The 25,912-nt window shown below is 44.3% G+C and overlaps 3 protein-coding genes across 11 annotated transcripts; 2 read left to right on the forward strand and 1 right to left on the reverse strand.

The window, feature by feature from the left end:
* Nucleotides 1–1,204: 1,204 nt before the first annotated feature.
* On the reverse strand, nucleotides 1,205–6,605 carry si:ch211-63p21.1. 2 transcript variants are annotated; one of them, XM_035149229.2, is made up of 7 exons: nucleotides 6,425–6,604; nucleotides 5,692–5,793; nucleotides 5,168–5,251; nucleotides 4,912–4,986; nucleotides 3,859–3,929; nucleotides 3,601–3,772; nucleotides 1,205–3,213 (listed from the first exon to the last, which is right to left on the reverse strand). In XM_035149229.2, exons 2-7 carry the CDS (start codon nucleotides 5,758–5,760, stop codon nucleotides 3,004–3,006), a joined length of 681 nt encoding a protein of 226 aa, XP_035005120.1. In that variant the 5' UTR covers nucleotides 5,761–5,793; nucleotides 6,425–6,604; the 3' UTR covers nucleotides 1,205–3,003. The 2 variants fall into 2 exon arrangements, with proteins under 2 accessions (XP_035005120.1, XP_035005121.1); XM_035149230.2 differs by lacking the exon at nucleotides 5,168–5,251 and having other exon boundaries at nucleotides 6,425–6,605.
* A 1,803-nt stretch (nucleotides 6,606–8,408) lies between these two features.
* On the forward strand, nucleotides 8,409–13,208 carry si:ch211-63p21.2 (FH1/FH2 domain-containing protein 1). The gene is made up of 9 exons (XM_035149215.2): nucleotides 8,409–10,190; nucleotides 10,425–10,565; nucleotides 10,689–10,871; nucleotides 11,186–11,305; nucleotides 11,386–11,547; nucleotides 12,007–12,266; nucleotides 12,344–12,566; nucleotides 12,832–12,949; nucleotides 13,049–13,208. Exons 1-9 carry the CDS (start codon nucleotides 9,717–9,719, stop codon nucleotides 13,075–13,077), a joined length of 1,710 nt encoding a protein of 569 aa, XP_035005106.2. The 5' UTR covers nucleotides 8,409–9,716; the 3' UTR covers nucleotides 13,078–13,208.
* Nucleotides 13,209–13,687: 479 nt separating this feature from the next.
* Nucleotides 13,688–24,722, forward strand: hnrnpc (heterogeneous nuclear ribonucleoprotein C). Of its 8 annotated transcripts, XM_035149218.2 has the most exons (10): nucleotides 13,690–13,841; nucleotides 15,663–15,696; nucleotides 19,299–19,517; nucleotides 20,669–20,940; nucleotides 21,414–21,486; nucleotides 21,582–21,629; nucleotides 21,836–21,999; nucleotides 22,081–22,194; nucleotides 23,055–23,197; nucleotides 23,691–24,722. In XM_035149218.2, exons 3-10 carry the CDS (start codon nucleotides 19,513–19,515, stop codon nucleotides 23,796–23,798), a joined length of 927 nt encoding a protein of 308 aa, XP_035005109.1. In that variant the 5' UTR covers nucleotides 13,690–13,841; nucleotides 15,663–15,696; nucleotides 19,299–19,512; the 3' UTR covers nucleotides 23,799–24,722. The 8 variants fall into 8 exon arrangements, with proteins under 8 accessions (XP_035005107.1, XP_047194825.1, XP_035005109.1 ...); XM_035149216.2 differs by having other exon boundaries at nucleotides 13,688–13,841; nucleotides 21,836–22,194; XM_047338869.1 differs by having other exon boundaries at nucleotides 13,688–13,841; nucleotides 19,373–19,517; nucleotides 21,836–22,194.
* Nucleotides 24,723–25,912: the final 1,190 nt, after the last annotated feature.

Consider the following 25,912-nt stretch of genomic DNA (forward strand, 5'->3'; position numbering starts at 1 on the left):
AGCTGTCATGTCGGCCATCTTTATTTACAGTGATGCTCTGAACTTCTACTGAATCTTTCCACTGAGATGCTTTGAAGCAGAAATAGTGTGAGTGGGTGTGTTGGGAATGAAACTGGTGGGCAACACACTCCTACCTGAGGACACAAGGACTTTCAGCCACACACACACACACACACACACACACACACACACACACACACACACACACACACACACACTACAACTGAACAGCTGATTGAACCTTTTGTTACAAAATTAAAGGAACATTTTGGGAAGGCAGATAACTGAAGGTAAGAAACATCACTAAATTTCATGTTATATATATAAAAAGTCACAAAACCACAATTTGCTGTTATCATAGACTGTAAATAAAGATGGACGACATGACAGCTTCCCAAAAGTGAAGCCACGGCATATTTATTGCCCCCTTGTGTGCAGTGTAGGTCATAAACCCCGCCTCCTGCATGTTCACAGATGGGACATGGACAAAACAAAGAAGTCAAAACTTCAAATACCTTTTTTTTTGTCATTGTGGGTAGTTTTTATCAGACTGGTGTCTGTGGTCAGGTTTCAGCTAAGGGGAAAACATCATGACTGGCGTCTGAGTCCGACTTGCCATTGGTCGAGCTTGTGTATCGCATCAGAGCTGTTTTGGGACAATCCACCTTTTTCTATCAGCTCGCCAAAAAAATACACCGGACAAAGTTATTTAGCAGCTTAGGAGCCACACAGTTCTCACAGGAGGTGGGAGAGACCCACAGCTGAGGAAGAAGGGGAGTAAGTATTGGATTCATTGGCCAGAGATGTGACACCAAGTGAAAGCTAATGCTGCTCTACTGGTTGTGTAAAGTCACAGGATCAACTTCAAATGCCACAATATGTCAGGGTGGTCCTTGCTGATTGTTTCTGCTTGGTACAGATACTGTGGGAGAAGATGTGATGCTATAGAAATGGTGAAATGTGATGATTGACAGTTCAGACTAACTGAAGATTGATTGTGTACCAATGGGACCGTGGCTCTCTCCTCTGTGTCCTCCATCGCTGTATATAGTCTCGTGGCAGAATACACAATACTATAGGTATGACCTGTACTGCGACCAACCACCAGGGGGCGATCAATACTTTTTGGCTTCACTTTGAGGGAGCCCCCAAAAAAAGATGCTTATTCTTTTAAGGTTCTATGGTATAGTGGAAAAAACACAAGTTTTTCTTTTTTTTGTCAAAATACAATCTAGTTTTATTGAACTTCTATTGCCCCAATGAAAACAGAGGTGGAGATACATTATACACAAATAAAGTCCGGGCGTTACAACAGACTGGAACGAAACAAGGTCCTCAACATGAATGAAATGAGCTTATACAACCTGATGTAAATTCACAAACAGACCGTTCTCCAAGGGAGTGAAAAACAAATTGATTCAAAGTCATTCAAAAACAACTTAATGTTCAATGTACAGAACAGAGAAGCCACAGCAAAATGGCTTTTTACAGCAAGAAGCACGACTGATTGTCAAGCTCACTTTCTTTCTTAAATAATCACTCATGAACAGACACATAAACATAAATACTATTAAACACGATAGCAATGTTTTGACTGTAAGACTGTGAAAAGTGTTTAAATTACTTTAACATAGTAAAGTTCCACTAAAGCTCGTTTTATTTTGAGGTCAGCTCATTTCTCTAAAAATATACAAGTGCAGCCAGAGGGAGGAAGAGGAGGAAGAAGAAGAAGAAGAAGAAGAAGAAGAAGAAGAAGAAGAAGAGGGATCCACCTCTTCACAGGTCAAACAACACGTTATCCCCAAAGAGCAGATGCACAGTAGATCACACACCTGATCCCCCCCGCTATTGCTTTTTAAATATGATCGTGCTCTTATTTTAGTCCCTGCATTGGTGAAATATATTCATCAGAGAGAAAAGTGGACACAGGAGACGTTTCACTGCAGCAGGAGGAGTGTTTGCATAGTTCGGCAGGGTCGTCGTGTTGAGATGTTTTCATATGGAGCCTGCTCTATTTCTTCAGCCATGAAACCTTTACACCCCTCCAAACACCGTACTGCTCCTGTGGCTCGTTGAGATGAGAGCTCTATTTTTACAAACGAGGGGGTGAGGAAGCGAGGTGAGATGTTCTGAGGCAGAAGCAAACGCTGAGTTCATGTTGTTTTCATTGTGAGCACGTTCAGGAGCTTTAGGTGCAGTGTGGCACTGTCACGTATCTTAAAACCCAAAGGTCAACCCCCAAAAACACAAACAAACAAGATGCTTAAAATCATTTCAACATGTGAGGGAAAGAAGAAATAAAAACGTAATTATCTTGACATCTTCATGGCCACACGAGTCTGGACCAGGGTCCGACCCAAGCTTCACGTCTCTGCCTCATGTGATCTGGTTACTTCTGGTTTCATGTTGTAACTTAGGGAGCGGATTGAAGAATTGTGTCTGACATACGTACGTCGTGAGCTGCTTCTACCCAAACTGGCCTCTGATTGGTTCTTAGACAGGCGTTATCACTTCGGCAGATTAAAGTCTTGTTGTTTGAATGGAGACAATTAATGAACTAATTTAGTTAAGTTCATTGCCACTGTAATATCATTCTCATGGTAATCCAGTTTTCTGCTCACATCCCATCTACCCTCTGCCTTTTGACTGCATACCAAGTTGTGTTCTTTTTTTGAGAACTTAATATTTTGCGTATTTAGATGTTCTGTCTACTTATATGTTTAAACCTGTTTAGAGAGAAACAGCCTTTCAAGTGTTCCTGAGCAACGTCCTGCTATTGGTCCAAGAGTCCTTTGGTCCAGACCATGGTCCGAGGAACCTTTCACACCTGTTATGTTGGTTTGGACTGAACTGAGAGCTCAGAAGGTCTGAACCAAACAGGAGGTGTGAAAGCCCATAGTTGGTCTGCTAACCTTTTCACAGCACACTACATCTGTCTATGACATTTTCAAATTTGTTGGAAGTTTTTCACATGTTTGGAATGATGCAGCAGAGATGATGGGGTCAGGCCCTGGCCCAGGGGAGGAGGAAGGAGACGATAACAATGAGGAGGGAGAGGGAGAGGGGCAGAGAGAGGAGGAGGAGGACGGGGAGAGAGAGGGACGACGGCCACAGGGACGTCGGTTTGGAGCCTCGGGGCAGATCCACCCGGCTCCTCTGCATCTCCACGTTGGGCCGGCAGATGATCAGCGGCCTCACCTGTGATATGCTCTCCTGAAAGACAGGGACGAGAGGACGGACTAGATGCAGGCGTTTGAATACAGCTGTTGTTTAAAGGCAGAATTAATAACAATAGAAAAACTACACAGAAAAAAACACATTTACAGGCTGAATATCGCTATATACACAATTTAAATAAAAACTAAACAGAATCCAAACAAATAATACTCAACCTTCTCCCTGTAGTTACTACCTTTATGCCTTGAAATACTTAATTGTTGTGTTATTACATATTTCACTTTGATATGTCAGTTTCTTTTATGGTTCTAACACCAGAACTTTAGTTAACCAAGTGAGTTCAGTGGATTTAAATTAGCAGGATTCATCTTCTTATCTGTGTTGTGATGAAAACGTGCTGTGTGCTGTGCTTTCTGTTTTCACCTCCAGGATGGTCCGGCTCTGGGCTCTGTCCGGACTGAGCCGGAGGGTCCAGCGATGGGATCTGTGACTCCTCCCACCATCGTCCTCGCTCTCCGTGGTGTCTTGCCGCGCGACTCGGGGACGCTTACGCCTCCGTGAGCTGATTCGCTGGAGGGAGCCCGGCTCCTGAAGTCTGAGCCAATCGAGTTAAAAGGCACAAGGTTAGACGATTACACACGTGTTAATAATTGTGTTTGTGTGTTTGTGCACATCACAAACCTGCAGTCTGTATCCTCTATATCAGCATCAGCATCACTCTCCCCCTGAGGGTCCGACAGCAAACACTCTTCCTGCAATACACGATATATATATATATATATATAATCAAATACAAAAATGTGTATAAAGACAAATATAATATAGAAAACAATCGAAGCTGCTACATCGTGTCAGATACGACAATTATTGTCCTGCTTGCTGAGCCACAACCTCTACTCACTCACACTTTTATTTTGAAGGTTTTGGATGAAAAACCAAACAGTGAATCACCTCCGGCCAAAAGCAACACTCGATGATGCTGTTGGTCTGCGTGACTGTTGTCGTGCGTCATTTTTTATTACCACCATTATTATTTTGCATGAGTCAGCTGACGCCTCTGCACTTGACTAACGAGCTCAGGGACTCGTACAGTTGTTTCTTTTCCACGGGGGCTCGAAGAATTCTGATGTTGAGACGGAAACTGCGATAGAAAACATCCGTGACCTCAGATCGTGGTACAGAACAACCGAAACGTGAAACCTCAACCTGCTGCCATCACTGCAGGACACATTGAAAGAACTAGATCCATATTTCAATAACTACTTTATTTTATTTTGTAAAACTTCTATGGCGTTTGGCTCTCTGTAACTCTGGTGAGTGGGTTCCATCTCCTGTGAGTCACAGCTTCAACTGTCACAACCAGCTCCAGCTGAAGAGTGAAGCTGAACTGAGATCAGTTAAAAACACTCTGAAGTTATTAAAAACCAGAGTTTATCTCCAATATTCAGCAGAAAACTGTTAAAACATGAAGAATCCTGAACAGAGTTTGGTGGATTTGTTACAGCAGCAGCTCTTCAGGGTCAGGAAGCAGAGGATCATGGGTAATATCCAGGGTTAGACTTTGAAGTAAAGGCAACAACAAAACATGTCAGAAGCTTTTATAAGGAGCTGCAGACACATGCAGGCGAGACTCTTAAGTATCAGAAGTAGGTGGACTGTATTCACTAATGGGCTTTTTGAGACACACACACACACACACACACACACACACACACACACACACTCCCACTTTACCTCTGTGCCGTAGCCCTCAGAGTACCTGGTTATCATCACCCTGTTTTTCCCACAGTGTTCACACAGCAGCGTGTCCTGAGCAGAGGAAGCAAGAAGGAAAAGACCACGTGAACATTTGGTCCTTTGTGTGAAGTAGAAAACAGAGAGCGAGACGGAGGATGGTCGTGTGTTTAAAGCACAGATACAGATGAAGAAACACTTTGTGATGTGAGCGGGCGGAGTGATGGCCTTAGACACTTAAGTGGGAAGCACTCACCGGCGTGGGCGTGTGTGCTTCTGAGTACAGTGTACAGGGACCAGCCTCGCACAGACACACTACATCTACACAACTCGCCCCCATCTGAGACAAAGACAGAGCGAGAGCGTTACACAACTGTGATCTGTGAGTGGACGCTGTGCAGGGGAAGCTTCTCGTCCCTCTTGTCGTTCGACAGCAACACAAACTGTCTCATGTACACGAGTGAAGGTAGAACGGATCTGAAGGGAATCAGTTGTTAAATATCTTCATCACACGGCAGTTAGCAGCTGTTTGGCAGCACATGGTCGTAAAGAGGAGGGACAAATAAAAAGGAGCTTTTAGTAAAATTAGAAAGAAAACGTTGTGCGGACGTAATGACGTGAATATGAACGTGTTATTCTATCAGCAACTCAACACCGTGATAGAAACAATGTCTTATTCAGAAGAATGTCAATCGTTGGAATATCTATATCAACAAAGTCAGTGATGAGTATCGGGGAGAAGAGCCTCCTTGACTGAGGTTGTCATTACAAAGATCTCACCTCACAGTCATTGTCAAACGTCTCTCCGGAGGAGAAGAGGCCGTGGGGGTCGGATTCCCTCTGCAGCATGACCTCTGACCTGGCTCACACACTCACATTCACCTGTTGGGACACACACACAAGACACATGGTTGAGTAACTGAGGGATTACTGGAAACGCTGACTGTCAGCTGTTCTGTAGCAGGACATATGTCAGAATACTGTAAATACAATAGATAGAGATACAGAACATAACTTATTATACAATAAGGTGTAATGTGCTGGCAGGTTAGAAATAAAATACCTGTGGACTTAAGGAAATACCTGTCAGTGTTTGTTGCAACGTACAGTACGTCCCATAGTATATATATATATATATATATCACTGAATATACATCTAACCTTACAGACAGTACTTTGATATATTGGGTTTGAATCTCGAACCAGTGATGTCATGTTTTCCTCCTGATGGAGAATCGTGCAGCTGTTGGAACGTGACGCTGAACGGACGCGTCATCACTGCACCTCTGGAACATCTGCGCAGCTCACGTTACGTAACAGCAGTGATGGAGCCGCACAACTTTTCACGTGAAGACGAGGCGGGAGAAGACGCGGTTTTTATTCTGATTTTAAATAACGTGAAATCCTTTGATATCAATACACGTGAAAAATAAACCAAAAATCAGGCTGAATTATTATTAAAGCGACGGGGGGAGAGAAAGAGAGGAAAAAGCAGCAGAGTGAGACATCTTACCTCGCACACCATCCCTGTCCGGTATCACGGAGCTGAGCCGTTAACGGAGACCGGAGGCGAGCAGCTGCACGCGGCGGCGGCGGCGGGAGTCCGGGACATGGTGGCGCGTGGAGGCCATGAGCTCGCGCTGCTCGTGAGTGTTTGACATTGTGGCGGATCCTCGGTGTGACGTCAGCACGAGGGATGAGTGACAGCGGGAGAGGGAGGCGCGTGCACGGGGGAGTGTTCCCAAAACAACACGGGAGCGCGCCAATGTGGGGGTGGGACTTCCGCTCACGACTTTCAAAATACAGTATATGTATGTATGTATATAATAAAAGATCAGTAAGATTAGAAAGATTGGGAAATAAAATATAGTCTCTAATTTAAAAACACACACAAAGTCATTGAAAACTAAAATAATCCGGATGAACAGGGACTCAAGGTTAAGTTATGAATCAGGACACGATCATTGAACCATTCTAAGTTCAGACTTTTGTGCCTGAATTAGTTTTAACTTTTAACTTGGAGCTTTCAGGAGCTCTGCAAACTTTGAGAAAGACACAATCTCCCTGATTGAATCTGAATTCCTCCTCTTATTCCAACCTCTGGCTGGATTCTGTCTGGATACGTGGTTTTGTGAACCCACCAATCCTCAGGTCCAAAGGAGGCATCCCGAGTTCAGACAATCACACTCATGGCTGCCACGGCATTGTTGCAGTGAGTGTGTGGTGCGTCGCAGTGTGGGACACCGGAATGCGATTGTCTTTCAGGAAATGAGACGTTTACTGGCCTGTAGAAAAATGAAGCTGTGAATGGAATCAAATTTTTATTATCTCTCAGGCACAAGTACTGCATCATAATACATTTGTATTCAAATGTACAAGGACAGAGCCTCAATCTCACAAAAGACCTGTGTCCAGTGCGAAATGTATATTTGTTTATATAAGAGTCTTGGTTCAAAATGGCCGTTACATGAGAAACTGTTCTCTCTGGTTTCTGAGCCAGACGACTTCAGACCCTCGACATTCTCAAAGTGGGAGCGATTACATGTAATGTTTTCCCTGATCTTTATCTTGTGCTGTCAACGCTCAGAGAGAGTTAATGCTCAGGACAGACAGAGACAGACGAACAGAGACAAATACATCTCACACACACACACACAGAAAAACACATGCTCTGTTTATTTTGTTCATGACGAGACGATGCACATTGATTAGCATGAACTCTTGGGTCCATCATCCAGCCATGCCGGCCAAGTGTCATCTGCAGTCGCAACAAACATGAGAAGAAACTATTCAAACTTACATAAGCACGTAAACACAGACACACAAAATCACGTGCAAATAATAAAACCATACATGGACCGCAAAGTTCCACCATCTGTTTCAGTTACTATGACACATCATGTATTAGGAGCACAGACTGTAAATACAGATGCGTCTACACTCGTTTTGTGTCCTATACTGGAGCCAGCCACCAGGGGGTGATACACATGATTTGGCATCTTTTTGTGGAGAGCTGCCATGTCGTCCATCTTCGAATCTATAATTTAAACACGCATTGTTTTTTATTTGTTAAAAACACGACACCAAAGCTTTACATGGCAACTTACAGTTTTATCATGTGGTCAAAGAAATGGAAGGTTTGACAAAATATACAGAAAAAAAAGCCTTTAAATCCTTTTTGCTGCAGACATGAAAACTCTGTTGATACATAAATGTCAAGGAGTTTTCCAGTTGGAGCTCATTTCGGCCTAGACGTCCCCTGAGCCCCGCTGCCGCCTGCAGGAGCACTGGATGAGATAAAGTGTAATTAGGGGGGGGGCTAATGGCCGAGGGAGGGATCCTCATTATGGCTGCATGTGGACCATGCAAATGAAAATATAGTTTCTCCCGTTATTCACCCAGTTAAGCTGCAGTTGTTCTGCAGCCTCATGTTTAATCACAGAATCTTTCTTCCTTTTTGAGATGTTGTTTGGCGCCGCTCTCCATAATCTCTCTGAGATTTCTGCAAAAGATTCACACAGAAACAACATGAGCATAAACCACATAAGAATGTCTACAAATAGCCGCGCTACGAGCGCCGGCCTCACACAGTCGGTTGAAGGGAGCGGAGATGGAGCCCTGGTAGCAAGGTCCTGTCGATACACGCGCTCGGCCAATCAGGAGCCGGTCTCAGCTGTCAATCATGACGTCTCAACCTGTTTTTATAGCATCAAATAAAAACCAAACTGATCAGAAACATGAAAACTTGACCACACATGCAGTGTGATAGGAACTCCCTCCATCCACTAACATGGAGGAGGCAGGATTTATAACCTGTGCTGCCGCCAGCCACACAAGGGCCATGGAAACACTTTGGCTTCACTTTTGAGGAACAGTTATGTCGTCCATCTTTCTTATGTAAAGTCAATGTGCCATAGACTGTATATAAAAACATATTTGCTGCCTATTTATAGAAATACAGTTGAAAGTACAGAAGGGGATGCAGGGCAGATTTTAGTCGTGCTCTTGTATGTGCTCACGGGGGAGAAGCAGACGCAGAAGAGGAGGGAAGCCACAGATCACCAGAGGCTGATAGAGGTTTGTTTATACACATGAAGCACTACAAACAGGAGATGCAGCCCCGATAAGGAAATTAAGGGAAAGGGTGCAACTCAAATAAACCAAGACTGATGCACCAACGGACCAATGCACCTCTCGCCCTCTGTGCTTCTGAATCTCTCACTTACAGAGAGACGGGGAAGAGAAGAGACGGCTGGAGAAGCAGCATTTGGACGTTCTGGAAGTTCTGCAGAAAAGCGTTCCTCAGATTTTTTTCGTCCTCCATCAGATTTGGATGCGAGACTAAACACAGCCCGTCATAGCTCATGTGAAATGCTCGTCTCTGACTGAAGTCACGGGTCTCTGGCGCACGAGCAGGACAACGGTCAACTCTTGGATCAAACAAAGCTCGTCCTCTCATGAGTTCAGGGACAATTGCAGGTTACGGCGAAGTGAGAACACCCACCCAGAGGTGGTTGGAAGATTGCGATCTGGTCGTGTGAGTTATGTGCGTCTGTGGTTGCAGAGTGAGGCGGTGAGCATCCACAGACATTCAGAGGGTGTGAGGCGGCTGCTCACTGCTCACATTTTGCTTTTGTGAGGCTGCATCGTTCATCTGATCAGACCTGGAAGAGATTGTTCAGTAAAAAAGAAGAAGTGTCCTTGTTGGAGTCACCTTTTCTTCAGCTCTTTAGAGAAATCATCACCTTCTTTGTCAAGTCAATGCTACTGAATATCAACAAAATCTCTCTTTGAGTCACAGAGCAATGAAGGAGGCAGAGCAAACCAAGGAGAACCCCCTGATCTGGGATCTTGACCAGCCCTGGACTTCCATCCTCAAACCTGCTGCACGTCTGTGCCTCAACACCTTGGATTTCTCAGACCTCTGGGATGAGGAAGACAGCACAGAGGACGAGGGAACCAATTCAACTAATGAATCATCAACATGCCTCCAAGCCCCTCCGGCACCCCCTCCTCTTCCTCCTCCTCCTCCGCCTCTTCCTCCTCTGGCACCAGCTTTATCCTCAGCTTCCCTTAAAGGTTCGACCCTCAAATCTCGCACCTTGAAGCTCCACTGGAGGGAAATGCAGACTCTGGCTCCCCTTCCTAGGATGACCCGCTTTGGGACTCAGACCATCTGGGCCGGACTTGAACCGGTGGATCTGGATACAAACCGGCTGGAGTACCTGTTTGAGTCTAAGGGCAGTAGCACCTGCTTTAAGCTGGCCTCTGGGCGGCAGGTAACCAACATCAGTTTAGTTCTTTACATGTAAAACTTTGGGGAAATAGTCAGTAAATAATAATCAGATCAGATCATCATCACTTATAAATTGTCGGTTGCTGCGTAATGTGAATAAAACAGGAGGCAGCACTTTTCCATTTGCTTTTATAGACCCACAAATTTGTCTCTGTAGGCAGCCAATCCTAAAAGTTGCTCTTACTAGTCTTGTATCTTTCACTGCGTCTCGACACAGAAGCAGCCGTCAGTGTCGGTGTTGGGGATGAAGCGAAGTAACATCATAACCATTGCACTGAGCAGCCTCCCGCCCCCCCGCCTCCTCCCCCCTGCCATCTACAGCATGGACAGCAGCGTGCTGGACAGAGAGGACGTCCAGGTACAGTAGAGGTCGTGTCCCACAGTGAAGATTCAGCATCAGCATTTAATGAACAGTTGAAGTTTACTTTTTTCCTGGATATGATAACATATCCTTTGTCCATCTCTTTTCTTTCTCAAACAGCGGCTTCAAGCGTTAATCCCGACGGAGGAGGAGCTCTCTCTGATCAAGGACGCCAAGGCCCAGAACCCCCACGCTCCTCTGGCCCAGGCCGAGCTCTGCCTCCTCACTTTGGGGGAGATCTCTCACCTGAGCTCCAGGCTTCAGCTGTGGGCCTTCGCTCTGGACTACGACTCCTTAGAGAGGGTAAGAGACGGCGGAATGAAATCTACAGAACTTCAGAAAGATATATGCCAGTTTCATGTATTCTCTTTTGAGAAATCAAGAATAAGGTTGAAAAACACTTATCTTGCATTCCTAAAGAAAGGGTTCCTCCCAGATCCAGATCACATCGTTCCACCAAGTGTTGTGATAAACCATCCGGTAGATTTTGTGTAATACTGATAACTAACAGACAAACAAACGCAAATTAAAACATCCTCATAAAACACACCAGTATTGGCGGGACCACTTCCATGACCTCCTGTCACCAAAGATGTGATTTTTCCTTCTCTTTGCAGGAAATTGCTGAGCCTCTCTTCCATCTGAAGCTGGCTATGGAGCAGCTGGCAGGAAGCCAGACCTTCAGATGTATTCTGGCAACGGTGTTAGCGATCGGAAACGTTCTAAATGGATGTAAGGTGGGTGCACTGTGACGTTAGGCTCCGTCCTTGGTGCAGTTTTCAGTGTCGGTGAGGGTTTTTCTTCTTTTCACACAAAGGCCCGTGGGTTTGAGCTGAGTTACCTGGGCAAGTTGTCCCAGGTGAGGGATACACACTCCCGCCAGCCGCTGCTGCACCATGTCTGTGTGCTGCTGCTGCAGCTCTACCCACAATCCTCCGATCTCTACTCCGACACCAGCGCTGTTACCAAAGCTGGAAAGGTGCGTAGTTATCGTGTGTGTGTGTGTGTGTGTGTGTGTGTGTGTGTGTGTGTGTGTGTGTGTGTGTGTGTGTGTGTGTGTGTGTCCTGACTGTGTATTTATGTTATGCTTGCATTTGAATTTGCAGGATTATTTAAATATAACCTATATGACCAATACTGCCGCCAGCCACCAGAGGGGCGATTAACAGACTTAAGCTTGGTTTGGATCACAGACTATAAATAAAGATGGATGACAAGGCAGCTCCCCAAAAGTGAAGCCAAAGCATATCGAGGTCCCCCTGGTGGCTGCCGCAATATAGGTCATAAGTCCTTCCTCCTCTACGTTAGTGGAAGGGACATGGACCAAACTCGTCCATGATTCTAAAAATCAACTATGTAAACTTATTCTAAATGAATCTAGGCAACAATCCTCTTTTCAAAATGTTGAAACTCCCCCTTGTTCTTCTCATCTTTACAGTGCGATTACTCCCTAGTCCAGTCCAACCTTTCTCAGCTGGAGGCCCTGTGCAAAGCATCATGGGAGCAGCTGAAGGTGCTGGACAAGGCAGAGGAAAAGAGGAAAGGAGGAAAGGGGGAGAAGAGGAGAGGAGGAGGAAGAGGAGGAGACGAGACCTCGGCTCAGGAAGGTTCACTCCGTCAACAGCTGCCGAAGATTTTGAAAGAGTGCGAGGAGAAGCTGAAGGTCCTCAGAGCTGTGCACCGTCGGGTCATCAACAGGTTATTTATTACAGATTCTTCCTCCTCAAATGAGTCAACAATACATTTGTAAAACTTTCTGTTTTCTGGTTCTCCAGGTTCCACTCTTTCCTCTTGTTCCTGGGCTACTCCCGAGCTATGGTGAGAGACACCAAAGCCGAGGACTTCTGTAAAACCATCAGTAACTTCTCCCTGGAGTTCCGGTCCACACGGCAGGGCCTCCTGCTGCAGAGAGAGCGGGAGCGACCGAGGAGCGGAGCTGAAAACCAAAGCCCCAGAACTCCCGTAGGCCGGCGGAGAGGTCAACCAGCGCCCACACAGGTTTCTCATTTTAAAACTAAAACGATCTCCATGCACGAGTGTTTTAGCTCCGTTTCGGTGATAATCCCCGTCCACACTGTGCTAACACGCATCAAACGTATCATGTGGCCATTCACTTACATTGGGCATGTGACTGCTGCTGCAAACAGGAAGCAGATGGTTACAGCAAATATACAAACAACGTACAGAAATGGTTAAAAGTGAGGTCACACGAGTAGCGTGGATGTAGCCTCATATCCTAACTGAGGACCTGCTTCCTCCCCAGGAGAGTGAGAGAAGTGAGGAGCAGTGTTTGCTGGAGGAGGTGCTGCGAACACCCGAGTCCATGTTGAGGCTGGACGCCACGCTGCCTCGACACCGCAGGAGGGTGGCCGACATCCAAGGTGCTTCAATAAACACTGCTTCTCTCGATCTACATTTCTTTCTCTTTATCGTTATCTATCGAACGTGTCGTGCTGAACCCGTGTTCTGCTTCTCGTCAGGTCCGTTCTCTCGGAAGTCGAAGTGTTGATCCTGCTGACGTCACTGAGTCACTGGTGTGTGAGGATGTGAACAGGTGCATCACGTATCATGTGCCTATATCAGTTTTTAATTATGTTTTTGTTTGAAAGTGAAGATGCAATAAAAATCAGTTTTGATATATGTGTGTTTCTGTGTGTGTTTTAATCAAAGACAACAAATTAACATTGAAATATGTAACAATCAGTAACTAGAAAGGTGCAGAGGAGTAAATACAGCAAACTGTTGTCTTAATGACTTCATCTCTTTGTTATTACAATAACTATTATTATCTTTATCATTATTTTATTATTTTAGTTTATACGTATTCATTTTTTAAAATCTTTATTATGTTTTATTGCCTATTGACAATTTATTAGTAGATTTATAATCATTTATTTATATATATCTCTTTACATCATAATTCAATACCAGATATTGATTAGAAAAAAAGTAAAAACACTACATTATGCCTAATTAAATTATATTTTAGTTTTTCTATTTTCATGTTCTCTTATTTTGCAGTGCGTTGAACTCTCTCGGCCACCGTAGAACTGGCAGGCGTGTCTGCCAATCAGCGAGGCGTATGTCCGCCCAGGCGGCGTGTCGAACGTCCAATCAGAGGCTGGGCTGCGACAGTGGGCGGGACTGTTGTGATGCGTTCAGGGCCGACGCCATTTCGTGTTCGCTGGTTTCAAGGTGAAACACCGCGGAGCCTCGATCGGAGCCGTTTCAAGTAAAAACAGCGTTTTACTCATTTTTAATAATAAGCTCCTGGTGAGTATTTTTAACCGAGAGATTTGATTTTTCCCTCCTATTTTTTCCCCTGACTTTCAAATCGCCTGTGGGAGTTTTTTTTGCTTTTTGTTTTTAATGTATTTTTCCTGGTGTCCCTGAGACTGTGTTGGCTGTAGTGCGTACATTTTGTTGAGTGCTCAGTAAGCCTTTGAAGATTTTTGCCTTTTATCTTTCAAATCAGACATTTAAATCCATTTCCCAGGGCTTTGATGTGTGGGAGCGTTCTGTGTATCTGGGTGTTGTCATGAGAGGAATCCTCCAGGCTTTTCTGGACTGCGTTTTTCTGGAGACGTGTTTTTTTTTACGGGTTTTTTTTTTGTATTATCTGTGACTCACGAGACTCCTGTTTTTTCTATGAGATGTATTTTCTGCAGCAGATCTCTGAGGAGTGATGTAATTCTTCAGGAGATGTGTGTCCCTCCACCCTAAAGGAGAAGTGGGTGGCTTTTTGTGATGAGGAACATTGACACCGTGTTTTTGATGGTTGTACCTTTGTGTAGCTTTGGTGCATTTTGGTTTCTGGTTGTAAATCATTAAAGTTTATTGTCTTGGGAAACCCATTCATTCATTCGGTACCAGTTTGTGAAGCTGCTTAGCCCCAGGAGGAGGGCCTGTGGGGGGGTGGGGGAGGGCTGCTGCTAGGGAGCTGCACCCAGGCCTCCACACTGATCCTTTAATTAATGTCGTAGATTTATGTCTGATTAGTCGTATACGTGTCCTAATTCAATCTGCATCCGTGCTGCAGCATATATCAAAGTATAAATCCCCCTGTTTCCCCTCCCCTACTGTTCCCCACCCCGTCCTCTGCCAGTGTCCTTGAGCAGGAGTCCCTCCAGGCTACAGGGGGCGCTGTTCTGCTGGGCACCCCTTCACTCTGGCCCCCAAGAGGGCAAGAGGACAGAGGGGGGGCAGCCGGTGAAGCTCTGGTGTTCTCCTGCTCATTCAGCTGGGGTCTAAGACAATTAGTTTGAGCTCATTTAACAACTTAAATCTCTTCTGTTTGTTCTATAGACACTGAACTGTTCAAAGTAAAATCAGTTAAACTGTAGTTTGACCAAAAACCATTAATTACAGGACTAAATTAATCACTACAATGTTGAAAATATAAATATACATTTAGGCCAAATGCAAATCAATACAATTTTAGTTCATCGGTTCAGTTTTTAAAGTACATTTTAAAATCTCAATTGAGAGAATCTTTACTTTTCATAAGTCGACGTTAACTCCAGAAAATGTCAAGGAAATTAGGTCTGGACATTTTCCGATGTTTATGTTTCACGCATGAAGAAGCAGCAGGACACATTCACAGGACATGGGAAATGTCCGGGACATTTAGGGGAGGGCAGGAGGCGGGACATGATGTATTAATTCACCAGCGTTGGTTCTTATCACAAAAAAAATCTCTTCCAAGTTGTGAGTTGTTTTTTTAAGTTTTGCGTCCGTTGCACATTAGAAACGTCACCGACACGTCCGCTCGCTCGCTGACATTTCAGGACATCTTACCAGGGGGACCGTGCAAGAAAAGTTCTAGAAAATGTCCAGAGCAACTGGACAACTTGGATTTTTTGCGTCCTCACATCCTCTGGAAGGTTTCAGGGAAATCCCCAGACCTCAGTGCATGTCTCCGAAAGCAGTGTTAAATCCATCAGGAACATTACAACTGGAATAATCTTTTAGTTTTTTTACTTATTTCATTTTACTTTTCATAATTGACCCTCCCCTGCTTGTTTGTGTAACAGGTCTGGTTCATTTTCAAAGGATTTCCTTTCTAATTTTACCATTTTGTTTCCCCCTGTTTAGTTTTTGAAGCCACTTTTTTGAACAGCGGCAAATCGTAAGTTGGTCTCAACCTCTTTTTTTTTTCCACCTCAACTTTTGCATCATTTTTTTTTCTATATTCCACTTTTGTTCTCACCCCTTTGTGATTTAGCCCATTTCTCCCCTTTTGGATTTCCTAGAGCAAGTAGCATGTAGTGTTTTGATTTGAATTGACTTTATTTGATTTGATTTTCTGCTGCTGTTTGGGACTAGTTGCCTCTGACATGAGCTTCCAGACATTTCCTCCGTTCATGATTAGAACGTCAGTAGCTGAATAACACTTTACTTCATCATACAGTCTTAGATGAAGGAGCGATACTGACAGAGGCCAATTTGATCCAGATTTTTTAACATTTTTGTGAGAGTGCATGTGATGGAGTCAAATTGAGTCCTGTGCTCACACGAAAAGCCCTTTTTTCTTCAAGAGGCATTTCTCTCGTTAAAGCTGTTTTCAGACATGGACATGTTGTGTAGTTGGTGTTTGTCCTGTGAAGCAGCAGCAGCAGGTTGTCGGGTCCGACTCACAACAACAACAGGAACTTGTGGAGAACGTTCAGGCGAGAGAAAGATCGAGAAAGATCGGTGTTGTTGTTTACAGCTCGTCCACACCGGCGTCGGCCCTTATCACCGAAAGCTCTGGAACCTCCTCGTCTTCCCAAGTTGACGTCTTAGTCGGCGTCTTCCTCTAGCCTGAGATATTTGTGTTTTTACAGTTTCACGTCCGTCACGTGTTAGAAACGTCATCAACTCGCTCGCTGTGAGTTTTCCAGACATTTTCCTGCTGTTTTCTCACGTTTTCGGGACATTTTACCACGGGGGGGGGGCCTTCAGGACATTTTTCAGCCCCTCCGCAAAATGTCAGGTCTGAAAGCAGCTTACGATCCCTTAAATCAGCATGGCTTCTGAAAACCACCAATTACTAACTTACTCACTATTCTAGAATATTTTTGATTTGGAAAAGAGACTCTGGAGGAATTTTTATCAAAGCCATCAAATTTTTTTTTTTTTCCCACTTGCTTTTTTCACATCCATTTTCAGTTAAATGGAACTTCTTTTTTTAATTTAAAATAAAACCCCGAACCCTCTACACACAGCTGCACACATGTGGGACACCTGCCCACTGCCGAGCTGCTCAGTCGGTCACAAGTCTTTTTCCATAGAGCGGCAGCTGCAGCGTCTGTCACAGTTCAAGCACAAACATTCACTCACGTCACTGATCTGCTGTAAAACCCAAATAAAACTGTGAACATCTTTATATCCGTCACTGCACGGCCCAGATGAGGCAGCGGACAGGAGAAGGGGCTACGATAAAATGTAATAATGTAAATATACTGTCATTGAATTCCACACTACAATGAAAACATTCCTTTTAATATAAGATCTGTAGCACATAGAGTCCCAAGCAGATTTTACATTATAATACAACCCATTATAACAATAATATACAAAGGTCCTGCAAGAGAAACCACCTGTGTGAAGCTTATATTGTTCTGTCTGTCCATCTTTCACCTCCAGGAAGTTGCCAAAATAAAACAACGACTGCATAGTCAGCAAGGTTAATGTCAAAGGCTTATACATCTTGTCAAATAGCATTTAAACAAAAAGTGCAGCTTTATGAAGAATCCAAATTCAAGTGAAAAGTTCATTATGATTTTAGTTTTGGGAAATATTCATCGTATTTGGCAGATTTTCTTGAGTGAAGCTAATTTCACAGTGAACTCAAATTCAGAGGACGTCATGAAAACCCTTGTTCTGTTCAGCTCAATGAAATAAAATACAATCCTCACGGAGCAAAGTCCCAGTATGTTTACCTCCTTTAAAATGAAACGTCAAAGACACGGGGAAATCAAACCCTCCAGATTTGTGCCATGTCACAAATTTAGTAGTTTCAGACTCTAAAATACAAAAATTCCAACGCTGTCTAACTTGAGTTTCAACACAGACGTATAAACATTTGCTAAGCGAGTCTGTGATGGTCAATCCCCCCCCACACACACATCCCCGGTGTTGTAGACAATCTGTCAACTTGCCAAGCAACAGAAAACATGCCGGCCAAGTCGTGTAGAGCAGAGTATTAAGCTTTGGCCAGAAATCCTGCTGCAAACCATGTAATCCCCTGTGAGCAGCGACAGGCCGGCGAGGAGGAGGCCGCAGCTCGGTCACCGTTTAGCAGCAGCTGGCGGCGGCGGCGAGGTTTTGGCGAGAGCTGAGATGTGGCTTCATAACGGCTGAAGTGGTTCGTATTCAGATGAGGGGGATTCACCATCAAATATAAACAAATTGACGTAGAATCCAAAGTTGAAACGCGACTCCACTGAAACAAGTCGGTGTCTCTAGAAGTCTTGATTTATAACGTAAAGGAGTTTCTGTCTCAGTCTCTAGTTTCAAGTCTTCTTCAAACAGCTGATGTTCATTTAGTGAATTATGATCATTTAGAGTCAAACAGACCATAAAGCACCGGATGTATGGGGGGGGGTGTGGATACCATGTGACAGCTAGTGGCGTCCAATGGGAGCAGGTCTCAGGTGTAGGTGGGCGTGCAGTGTCTTCAAACTCTCAGTCAGGCTCCACCCCCAGCCCCTCCCAGATATGGTTATTTCTGGTTTCAAAAAAACAAGATGGCGCTGAACACAATGACAAACTCGAGGCGCACAAACCGAAAATACATCGTGACCTCGCAGAGAATAATATTTCTGACATTCAAAACTGTAGTTTGAAATTTCCTGCTAGTTTCGCCTGTCACCGTGGGTTTATCCAACCAACGTGGTCGAGGGGGAACTGGAGACAGAGCGTCCCTGTGTGCGACGCATGCTGTGATAATCCTGTGAGACCGCAGCGTTACGTAACTCTGCGGCGTGGAGACGATGGCGACAGCAGCCACAGTCTGGCACCTGTGCTCGTGTTAAAGCAGACGCACTTAACGCCGGTAACTGTTCGCTGCGATAATCTGCTGCTGCGTTTTGCATCATTTGCATCAATCGCTGCCTGATTTCCTGCTGCGTCAAATGATGTCGAGCAACCAGGGGAGAAAGTCTGAACAGGCAAACTGCAGAGGAACAGGATCCCACAGCAGACTAATCCAAACTCAACCAATAGAGACGTGAAAGGAGATTCCATTATGTTCAACTTTAGTTCTGCAGACTCATCAGCACTGAATAAAAGAAACTAAAGGACATTGGACTCCTGGACTATGGAAGAATATTTACATTTCTTCTTCTAAATGTCGCACACAAAGTCAAACATTCGACTGATTATCTCAGAATATCAAACGACGAAGTAGAAAATTCAAGCACCAAAGTAGCAAAGTGCTGGAGGACGACACTATATGTGAAATACAAGACAAGAATAAAATAGAATAAAAATGTTATGATGTGGATTCAAACGACTCAGAAGTTCTAGATTCTTCAGTCAAGTCCTGAATATGTCAACAGCTCCTGTAGCTTAATTTGTTAAATATTTCCTGCAACAAACCTGAACATTATAATCTTCATCCTGGTGGTGCTTCTGTCTTTTTTACTATCTTCACCCTTTGTAGAGAACTTTGAAGTTATTTAATCTATGAGTAAATCATCTAAAGTCTAAATGCATCTGGTTTATTTGTCACCGTTTATCCCACAGGTTTTTATTTTTAATTTTTTTATGGGCCACTCAATTTTTTAAAACCTTGTGAATCCCGTCTTGGGTTCCATCAGAAATCCAAGCAACCCCCCCAAAGCTAACGTCTGGAGGTGTAGTAGACGTCTCCACAGTCACTGACTCTGTCTCATAGTCCCTCGACGACCTTCTTCTCTCCAGCAGAGTCAGGCAGGCCGACCTCCTCCGACCCCTGACGATGGAGTGAGTGCTGGCAGCTTCATGATCACACTGTGTCCTGCTGTCTCATGTCGTAGACGCTGCTTCCTCCCTGTAGGAAGTCCACACACACAGTTTGTAAAGTCCAGGACAATGCACATCAATGAGTACAGTAGTGTTTTGTTAATAGAAGGATGAGTACAAAGGGCAGTTCTGTCTTAGTACATGTGTTTTTACTCTATTTACCGTCACTCCTCACTAGTGCCTGCGTTACAGTGCCCCCCAGGGGTCAAGGCCAGAACTGTTTTGATGAATACTTTGACATTACCTCACAATACTCTTCTTCTCCTGCTCCCCCTGAGCCATGGAGCCCGTCTGTTCCCTGTGCCATCCCACAGTATGAATCAGTTTCATTCATTTAACTTGGTGCTGGACTTGAAGTACGCTGGTCTGGTGCTGCTGCTCAATGCTCATGGTTAAATCAGGAGTGACAGAAAACTTCAAATGAGTTCTTAGGACAAACAGTCTGTCCAGCAGCAGCAGTGCAGGGACCAGCAGGATGCTGTCAGAACCAGTTACTGTACTCAGGTCGACTGTACGGATACAGAGGACCTGTAGTGGGATGACAGTGGTGCATGATGGGAACAGGAACCTATTGCCAGATAATGCTGGAGTATACTGAGGTAATGCAAATGTAATCCTCTAAAAGTTCTCGCTGTGAGCCTTTGGAGGCTCGGTGGTAAATAGTTGATTAATTGATAGAATATCAACACAAATATTGATTCATCGTTTAATAAAAAACACCAAACGTGCAATTTAAACACTTAAATTCCTTAAATGTGAGGATTTCCTGCTTTTCTTTGCTTTACATCATTTAAAATGAAGATGTCAACTTGGAATCTGCTGTGACCCACTTCCTCTCTGGGATACACGTTAAAATGTATATTTTATAATAATGTTTAAAAGGTTATTAAACCAGGTGAACACTTTTCAGGTTGACGAGATAAAACACAAGTTAGTGTCAAAGCCCAGAAGAAGCTCTAACATACAGAACGAGACACAAGCAAATACAGATCACTACATCAGTTCTCTTTCATCCACCTCTTCTCGTCTCCCTGAACACAAACCTCCACCTTACCTCCCCTTTGTCTCCTCACCCGTCCTCCGTGCCTCCCCCCTTCTCTGTCTCTGCCCAGTTGCTCGTCGTCCTCCACCTCCAGCTCGATGGCCAGCAGCAACGTGACCAACAAGACCGACCCCCGCTCCCTCAACTCCCGCGTCTTCATCGGCAACCTCAACACGCTGCTGGTCACCAAGGAAGACGTGGAGGCCATCTTCTCCAAGTACGGCAAGATCGTCGGCTGCTCCGTGCACAAGGGCTACGCCTTCGTCCAGTACTCCAACGAGAGGAACGCCCGCACCGCCGTGGTCAGCGAGGACGGACGCATGATTGTGGGACAGGTCCTAGGTGAGGAGGGGGGGGGGGGTTTGGTAATATTGGGGATGTGCAGGATTTACTAGAGAAATTATTTGCTGTTATTGTTTCTCTAAAATAACTAGTTTGAACTTTCTGGGCCAAGATGGAAACATTTAAATTGTAAAGACTCCAGGAAGTAAGAGTAAGTAAAGTAAGAAATAGTCTTTTGCTGAACATAAAACCACAACGACTCATTTTTACCCTTTTTTATTTTTCCTTCGTGGAGATATTAAGAAGGAAAAGCAACACTACACACAATGCAAACAGAATTGTTCACGATATCTAACTGCACAGTTTACCGGAGTGAATCTGTCTTTCGGTCCCAGAATCTGGTTCCTGTTCTTCTCACAGTTTCCAGTCTTCACTTCACCTGGTTTTTCCTGCAGCGACAGAACGTGTTAACTCAAAGGAACATGTTCCTCTCGCTCCTCACAGCTTCGACTCTTCTCCTTTTCCTCCCTCAGACATCAACCTGGCAGGCGAGCCGAAGCCGCACAGATCGAAGACGGTGAAGCGTTCTGCGGGAGACATGTACAGGTGTGAACACGCCTCAGACACGTGCGGCCTCATGTCAAGGTTAAGAGCAGTTTGATGTAGTGAAGGTTTCTCCTCCATCTCTTCTTCTTCTGCAGCTCATCTTTTGAATTGGACTACGACTTTCAGAGAGATTACTACGACCGGTGAGGCATTTTTCATTATTTCATGATTCTACCACGTATGAGCTTGTTGTTGTAAGTTCATCGTCCAGATTTAGTGTTTGGTTCCCACAAATGTGTCACTTACATAAGGTCGATAGATGCAAATAGAAAACTGAGTAAAACATTGTTTATAGTGAATATTCATTTGAAAGTAAAAGTAAACGGTTAAACTTGTGGTTCTACCTCAGGATGTACTCCTACCAGTCCCGGGTGCCTCCTCCCCCACCGCCCCTGTCCCGCGCCGTCATCCCCTCAAAGCGTCCCAGGGTCAGTCTGAGTGGAGGAGGAAGCCGACGAACCAAAACCAGCTTCTCGTCCTCGTCCAAAACCAGCCAGAGGACGTCACGTACAAGTCAGTCCAACACTGTCACTGTCCCGCTGAGTCCCATCACCCAGGAGTCTCGTGACTTTCCTTCTGTTCCTGTCTCCGCAGTGAGGGCAGACGATCTGCAGACCATCAAGAGGGAGCTGACGCAGATCAAACTCAAAGTGGACTACCTGCTGGAGAGCTTAGAGCACATGGAGAAGGACCACAGCAAGAAGTCTGGTACGTCTGAGATGATACGGATGAAACTGTTTTAAAGACAAGTGTCAAAACAAGGATTCTAGATTTTTCTCCTGTGCAGAGATGAGTTGAATCAGGAAAACATTTTGTTCATGTGCAACTTTTACTGAGCAACAGCGCCCCCTGCTGCCATGCGTGGTGTGAAACTCTGTTGGGCTCCGTGTCCTGGAGAAGAAGTGAGAAAACACACAACTGAACCCTGGTTATTACCCATGATCCTCTGCTTCCTGACCCTGAAGAGCTGCAGCTGTAACAAATCCACCAAACTGTTCATGATTCTTCATGTTTCTAAGTTTCCTGCTGAATATTGGAGATAAACTCTGGTTGTTAATAACTTCAGAGTGTTTTTAACTGATCTCAGTTCAGCTTCACTCTTCAACTGGAGCTGGTTGTGACAGTTGAAGCTGACTCTCAGTCAGTTCTTCTCACAGGAGATGGAACCCACTCAGCAGAGTTACAGAGAACAGAGGTTCAGGGAGTGAAGGAGGAAAGTTAGAGCAAGCTGTATATTTCATAAATTATATTGTATCACATATTTTGGTCCATTTATACTTGAGTTTAATCAGCTGAAGCTAATAGAATTCATAGAAATGAATAACGATAATACCACAAATTGAGCTGTAATCATTAATTTTATTGTCTCATCCCATCATATCCAACCTGCAGGTCAATCAGGCTTCTAGGAGCCTGTAGAGTGGGGCCAGCTTTTTGTATTTTGGTGTCAATCAACCAAACATTTCCTCCTTTTCCACCTGCCCTTGTAAGTTTCGGGGGGGAATTCGAGGGGAAATGATCCTCATCAGCTCCCATCAGTTTCTCTGTGTGTCCCTCTATCCATTCAGAGATGAAGAGCTGCAAACCAGAGCCCGGCGAAGTGTCCCCGCTCCACTCGTCCACCTCCAGCAAGAAGGACGACAGGATGAAACGGGACAGAGACATGAACGACTCCGAGGAGGAGGGAGACCTGCTGGATGACGAAGATGAGGTGAGGAGATGAAGCAGATGTTTTGATTGTCACTTTACTTGTTACATGTTTTGATATAGTTTCAGTCTTTTGTTGAAAACATGTTATCTTTCCATCAAACTTTTGTAATTTGACTGTTTTTATCTCCAGTGACATTTCAGTCCCACCGTCATTTTATATCATCAAATAACTAATTGAACATACATCAGTGTGATGAGAGCTACCTGAAATAACAGAAATCATCTTTGAGAAACATTTATTTAAAGCCTATTTTACCTTTTTGTTTGGTCCATGTCCCATCTACTAACATGGAGGAGGTGAGGTTTATGGCCCATACTGCAGCCAGCCACCAGGGGGCAATCAAGATGATTTGACTTCCCTTTTAGGAGCTGACATGTCCATTTTTATTGTAATACATTGTGTTAAGGTTTTATTTTTATTTGTTTACGTCGTGAAAAACAACGACAGAAATCAACTCCGCTCACGTGACGTCCATTTTTTTCTTTCTCTGCAGATGAAAAGCAGAGGAAGAGACGACGATGAGGAGGAGGAGGAGGAGGAGGAGGGCGAGCAGGAGGAAGGAGAGGACGACGGCGACAGCGCCAACGGAGACGAGCTCTAAACTCAACAGACACACGTGCACAAAACCGCTGTGATCGTGTTTCCACACCAGACACGGTGTCACGTGCTCATATCTGCTGACTGGACATTAGTACATTTGTATTCCTCTCTGTCGCACAGACACACAAACTCATTCTCACTGTGTGTCCATTGCTTCTTTCTGGAGTTCTTCATTTTTATTTTTAATGTTTCTTTGAATTTCACAGACCTTTTCTGACACTGGATAAAACATCACGTTGAGACAGGATGCTCGTTCGTTTGAGGGTAAATGTAAATGTGTTGCACGTTCGAACTCGGGGCCGCGAGCTGTTTCAGTATAAAAACAACAGAGAGCCTTCGGCAGTTATTGATTTTTAGATTAACGTGTTGAGTTGTTGCCAAATTTGAACAAATGGCCACTAAAAAGTGGCTGACATTTGAAATGAATCGGTAAGAAATATCCTGAGGTGCAAAGTTTAGAATTTAAGACAAATAACCAGATGTGGTAGAAAAGCCCAGGCTTCATTTTGATTTGTTATTATCCTCGATCCAGCTGCTGCACCGCTGCTTCCTCACCAGCAGATGACAGTGTGTCACAACAAGGACTAAACATCTGTTGTGTCTCATCTTCACCTTCTGCTCGTCAGATAACATCCGCGTGTGAACAGATACTTTAACACGAGACTGTGAAAACGCTCGGACACAAATCTCTTTGCTCAGAAACTATTCGTCTGTGTTGTCGAGGTGTTGCGACCTCAGTCGACCTTCACTTGTGTGATGCAGTGCTACTCCATGTTTGTTTCTGTTTGTCACTTCAGCTGCAGGTGAGAGTCAAATTAATGTGTTTTCCAAGTTGGACCGTATATGAGATTTGGGAAGAACCCACGTGGATGTGTTCACCTCATTGTACTGTATAACGATAAAATAAAAAGTTTATAAAAAGGTTCAGGTGCAGTGGACGTGTCTCCACTTCCTCCCACTTTCCAGAAATGAAACCAAACCATCTCGTATACGAGCGCTGCCATCTTGTCGACAGCGGATTCTGACCAAGTCTTCATTCACAGTCCGACACGTTTCTTTTATCACACGACTCGGACGTTTCTTCACACACAACATAAACATGCTTTAGGCCCCCGGAAGACATTTTGGCTCAACTCTATTAACAGCTAAATACAGATGAATCCAAAAAGCTTCCCGATGCATTTCTGTCAACGTGTTGCGTCTCAGTTGGTCAAACTGGAAACCAGAAGAAGCTCTTCAGATTCTGCACATTCACAAGTAGAATCTTTTAAAAGAGATTAATCTTGATTGTTGATTTATTTATAGCGTCAAATAACAAATTAAAACCAAACTTTAAATACTTAAATATGGAGAGAACTACCTAAAATGACAGAAAACATCTTTCCACAGGTTTTCATGCTCTTAATATTTCTGTACAAAATAAATCTCTCCTTATCAATGTTAAAAAATGTGCGATGATAAACTTCTTCAGTCCTGTTATTATCGTTTTGTCTAAGTTTGGGGCTAACGAGGTACTTGACTTCGGAACTACAGATCCCACAATGCTTTGGGAGCTCCAAACCGGAAGTAAACCATCTTTGCGTGGGTCCAGTGTGGGACACAAGTTGAACCTCTTGTGTTTTTAGCTTAGCTTTCCTCGTTAGCACCATTTAAAGTGTCCCGAATTAGCTATGAGTACTTCCTGTTTGCATTCTGCTATTGGACTCACAGACGGCTCGTACCGGATTCTTTTAATTCTGAAGAAAACGAAGAAACGCGATGATTCCCGGGCAGGTTCCTGAGAAGCGAGGGGCGCCATCTTTCTGTGATTTCAAAGCGGATTTGTGGACGTTTCTCACAATGGACCTCGGATGTGAAGATGTCTTCGGTGAGTGCAAGTCCCAGCGAATCCAAAAATGTGCGCATGATGTTTGAGTCTTCGTATTTGACCGAGTTATCAGCGACAGTGCGTAAGAAACTTGACGCAAAGTGCAGCGATCGTTCTCTATGGGAGTTTCAGGTGTTTTTAACCTCAGCACTTCTGAACTGCTCCTGTGTGAACTCACCTGTTTGTATTCATCTGTGTCAAATGAGCATGAACAGGTGAAACTGCTTCTTCTTGAACTAAAGCCACAA

Source organism: Hippoglossus stenolepis, chromosome 23, assembly GCF_022539355.2.
Source record: "Hippoglossus stenolepis isolate QCI-W04-F060 chromosome 23, HSTE1.2, whole genome shotgun sequence".
Classification (NCBI taxonomy): domain Eukaryota; kingdom Metazoa; phylum Chordata; class Actinopteri; order Pleuronectiformes; family Pleuronectidae; genus Hippoglossus; species Hippoglossus stenolepis.

Excerpts from the sequence above, each read along its gene's own strand:
- si:ch211-63p21.1 (XM_035149229.2), bottom strand. The coding sequence starts at position 5,760 with ATGCTGCAGAGGGAATCCGACCCCCACGGCCTCTTCTCCTCCGGAGAG. Across the intron at positions 5,252-5,691 it reads CGTTTGACAATGACTGTGAG|ATGGGGGCGAGTTGTGTAGA; the intron begins GTGAGATCTTTG and ends TCTTTGTCTCAG. Across the intron at positions 3,214-3,600 it reads AGAGCCGGACCATCCTGGAG|GAGAGCATATCACAGGTGAG; the intron begins GTGAAAACAGAA and ends CCTGTCTTTCAG.
- si:ch211-63p21.2 (XM_035149215.2), top strand. The coding sequence starts at position 9,717 with ATGAAGGAGGCAGAGCAAACCAAGGAGAACCCCCTGATCTGGGATCTT. Across the intron at positions 10,191-10,424 it reads AGCTGGCCTCTGGGCGGCAG|AAGCAGCCGTCAGTGTCGGT; the intron begins GTAACCAACATC and ends GTCTCGACACAG. Across the intron at positions 11,306-11,385 it reads ACGTTCTAAATGGATGTAAG|GCCCGTGGGTTTGAGCTGAG; the intron begins GTGGGTGCACTG and ends TTTCACACAAAG.
- hnrnpc (XM_035149216.2), top strand. Across the intron at positions 21,630-21,835 it reads CAGAGAGATTACTACGACCG|GATGTACTCCTACCAGTCCC; the intron begins GTGAGGCATTTT and ends GTTCTACCTCAG. Across the intron at positions 23,198-23,690 it reads TGCTGGATGACGAAGATGAG|ATGAAAAGCAGAGGAAGAGA; the intron begins GTGAGGAGATGA and ends CTTTCTCTGCAG.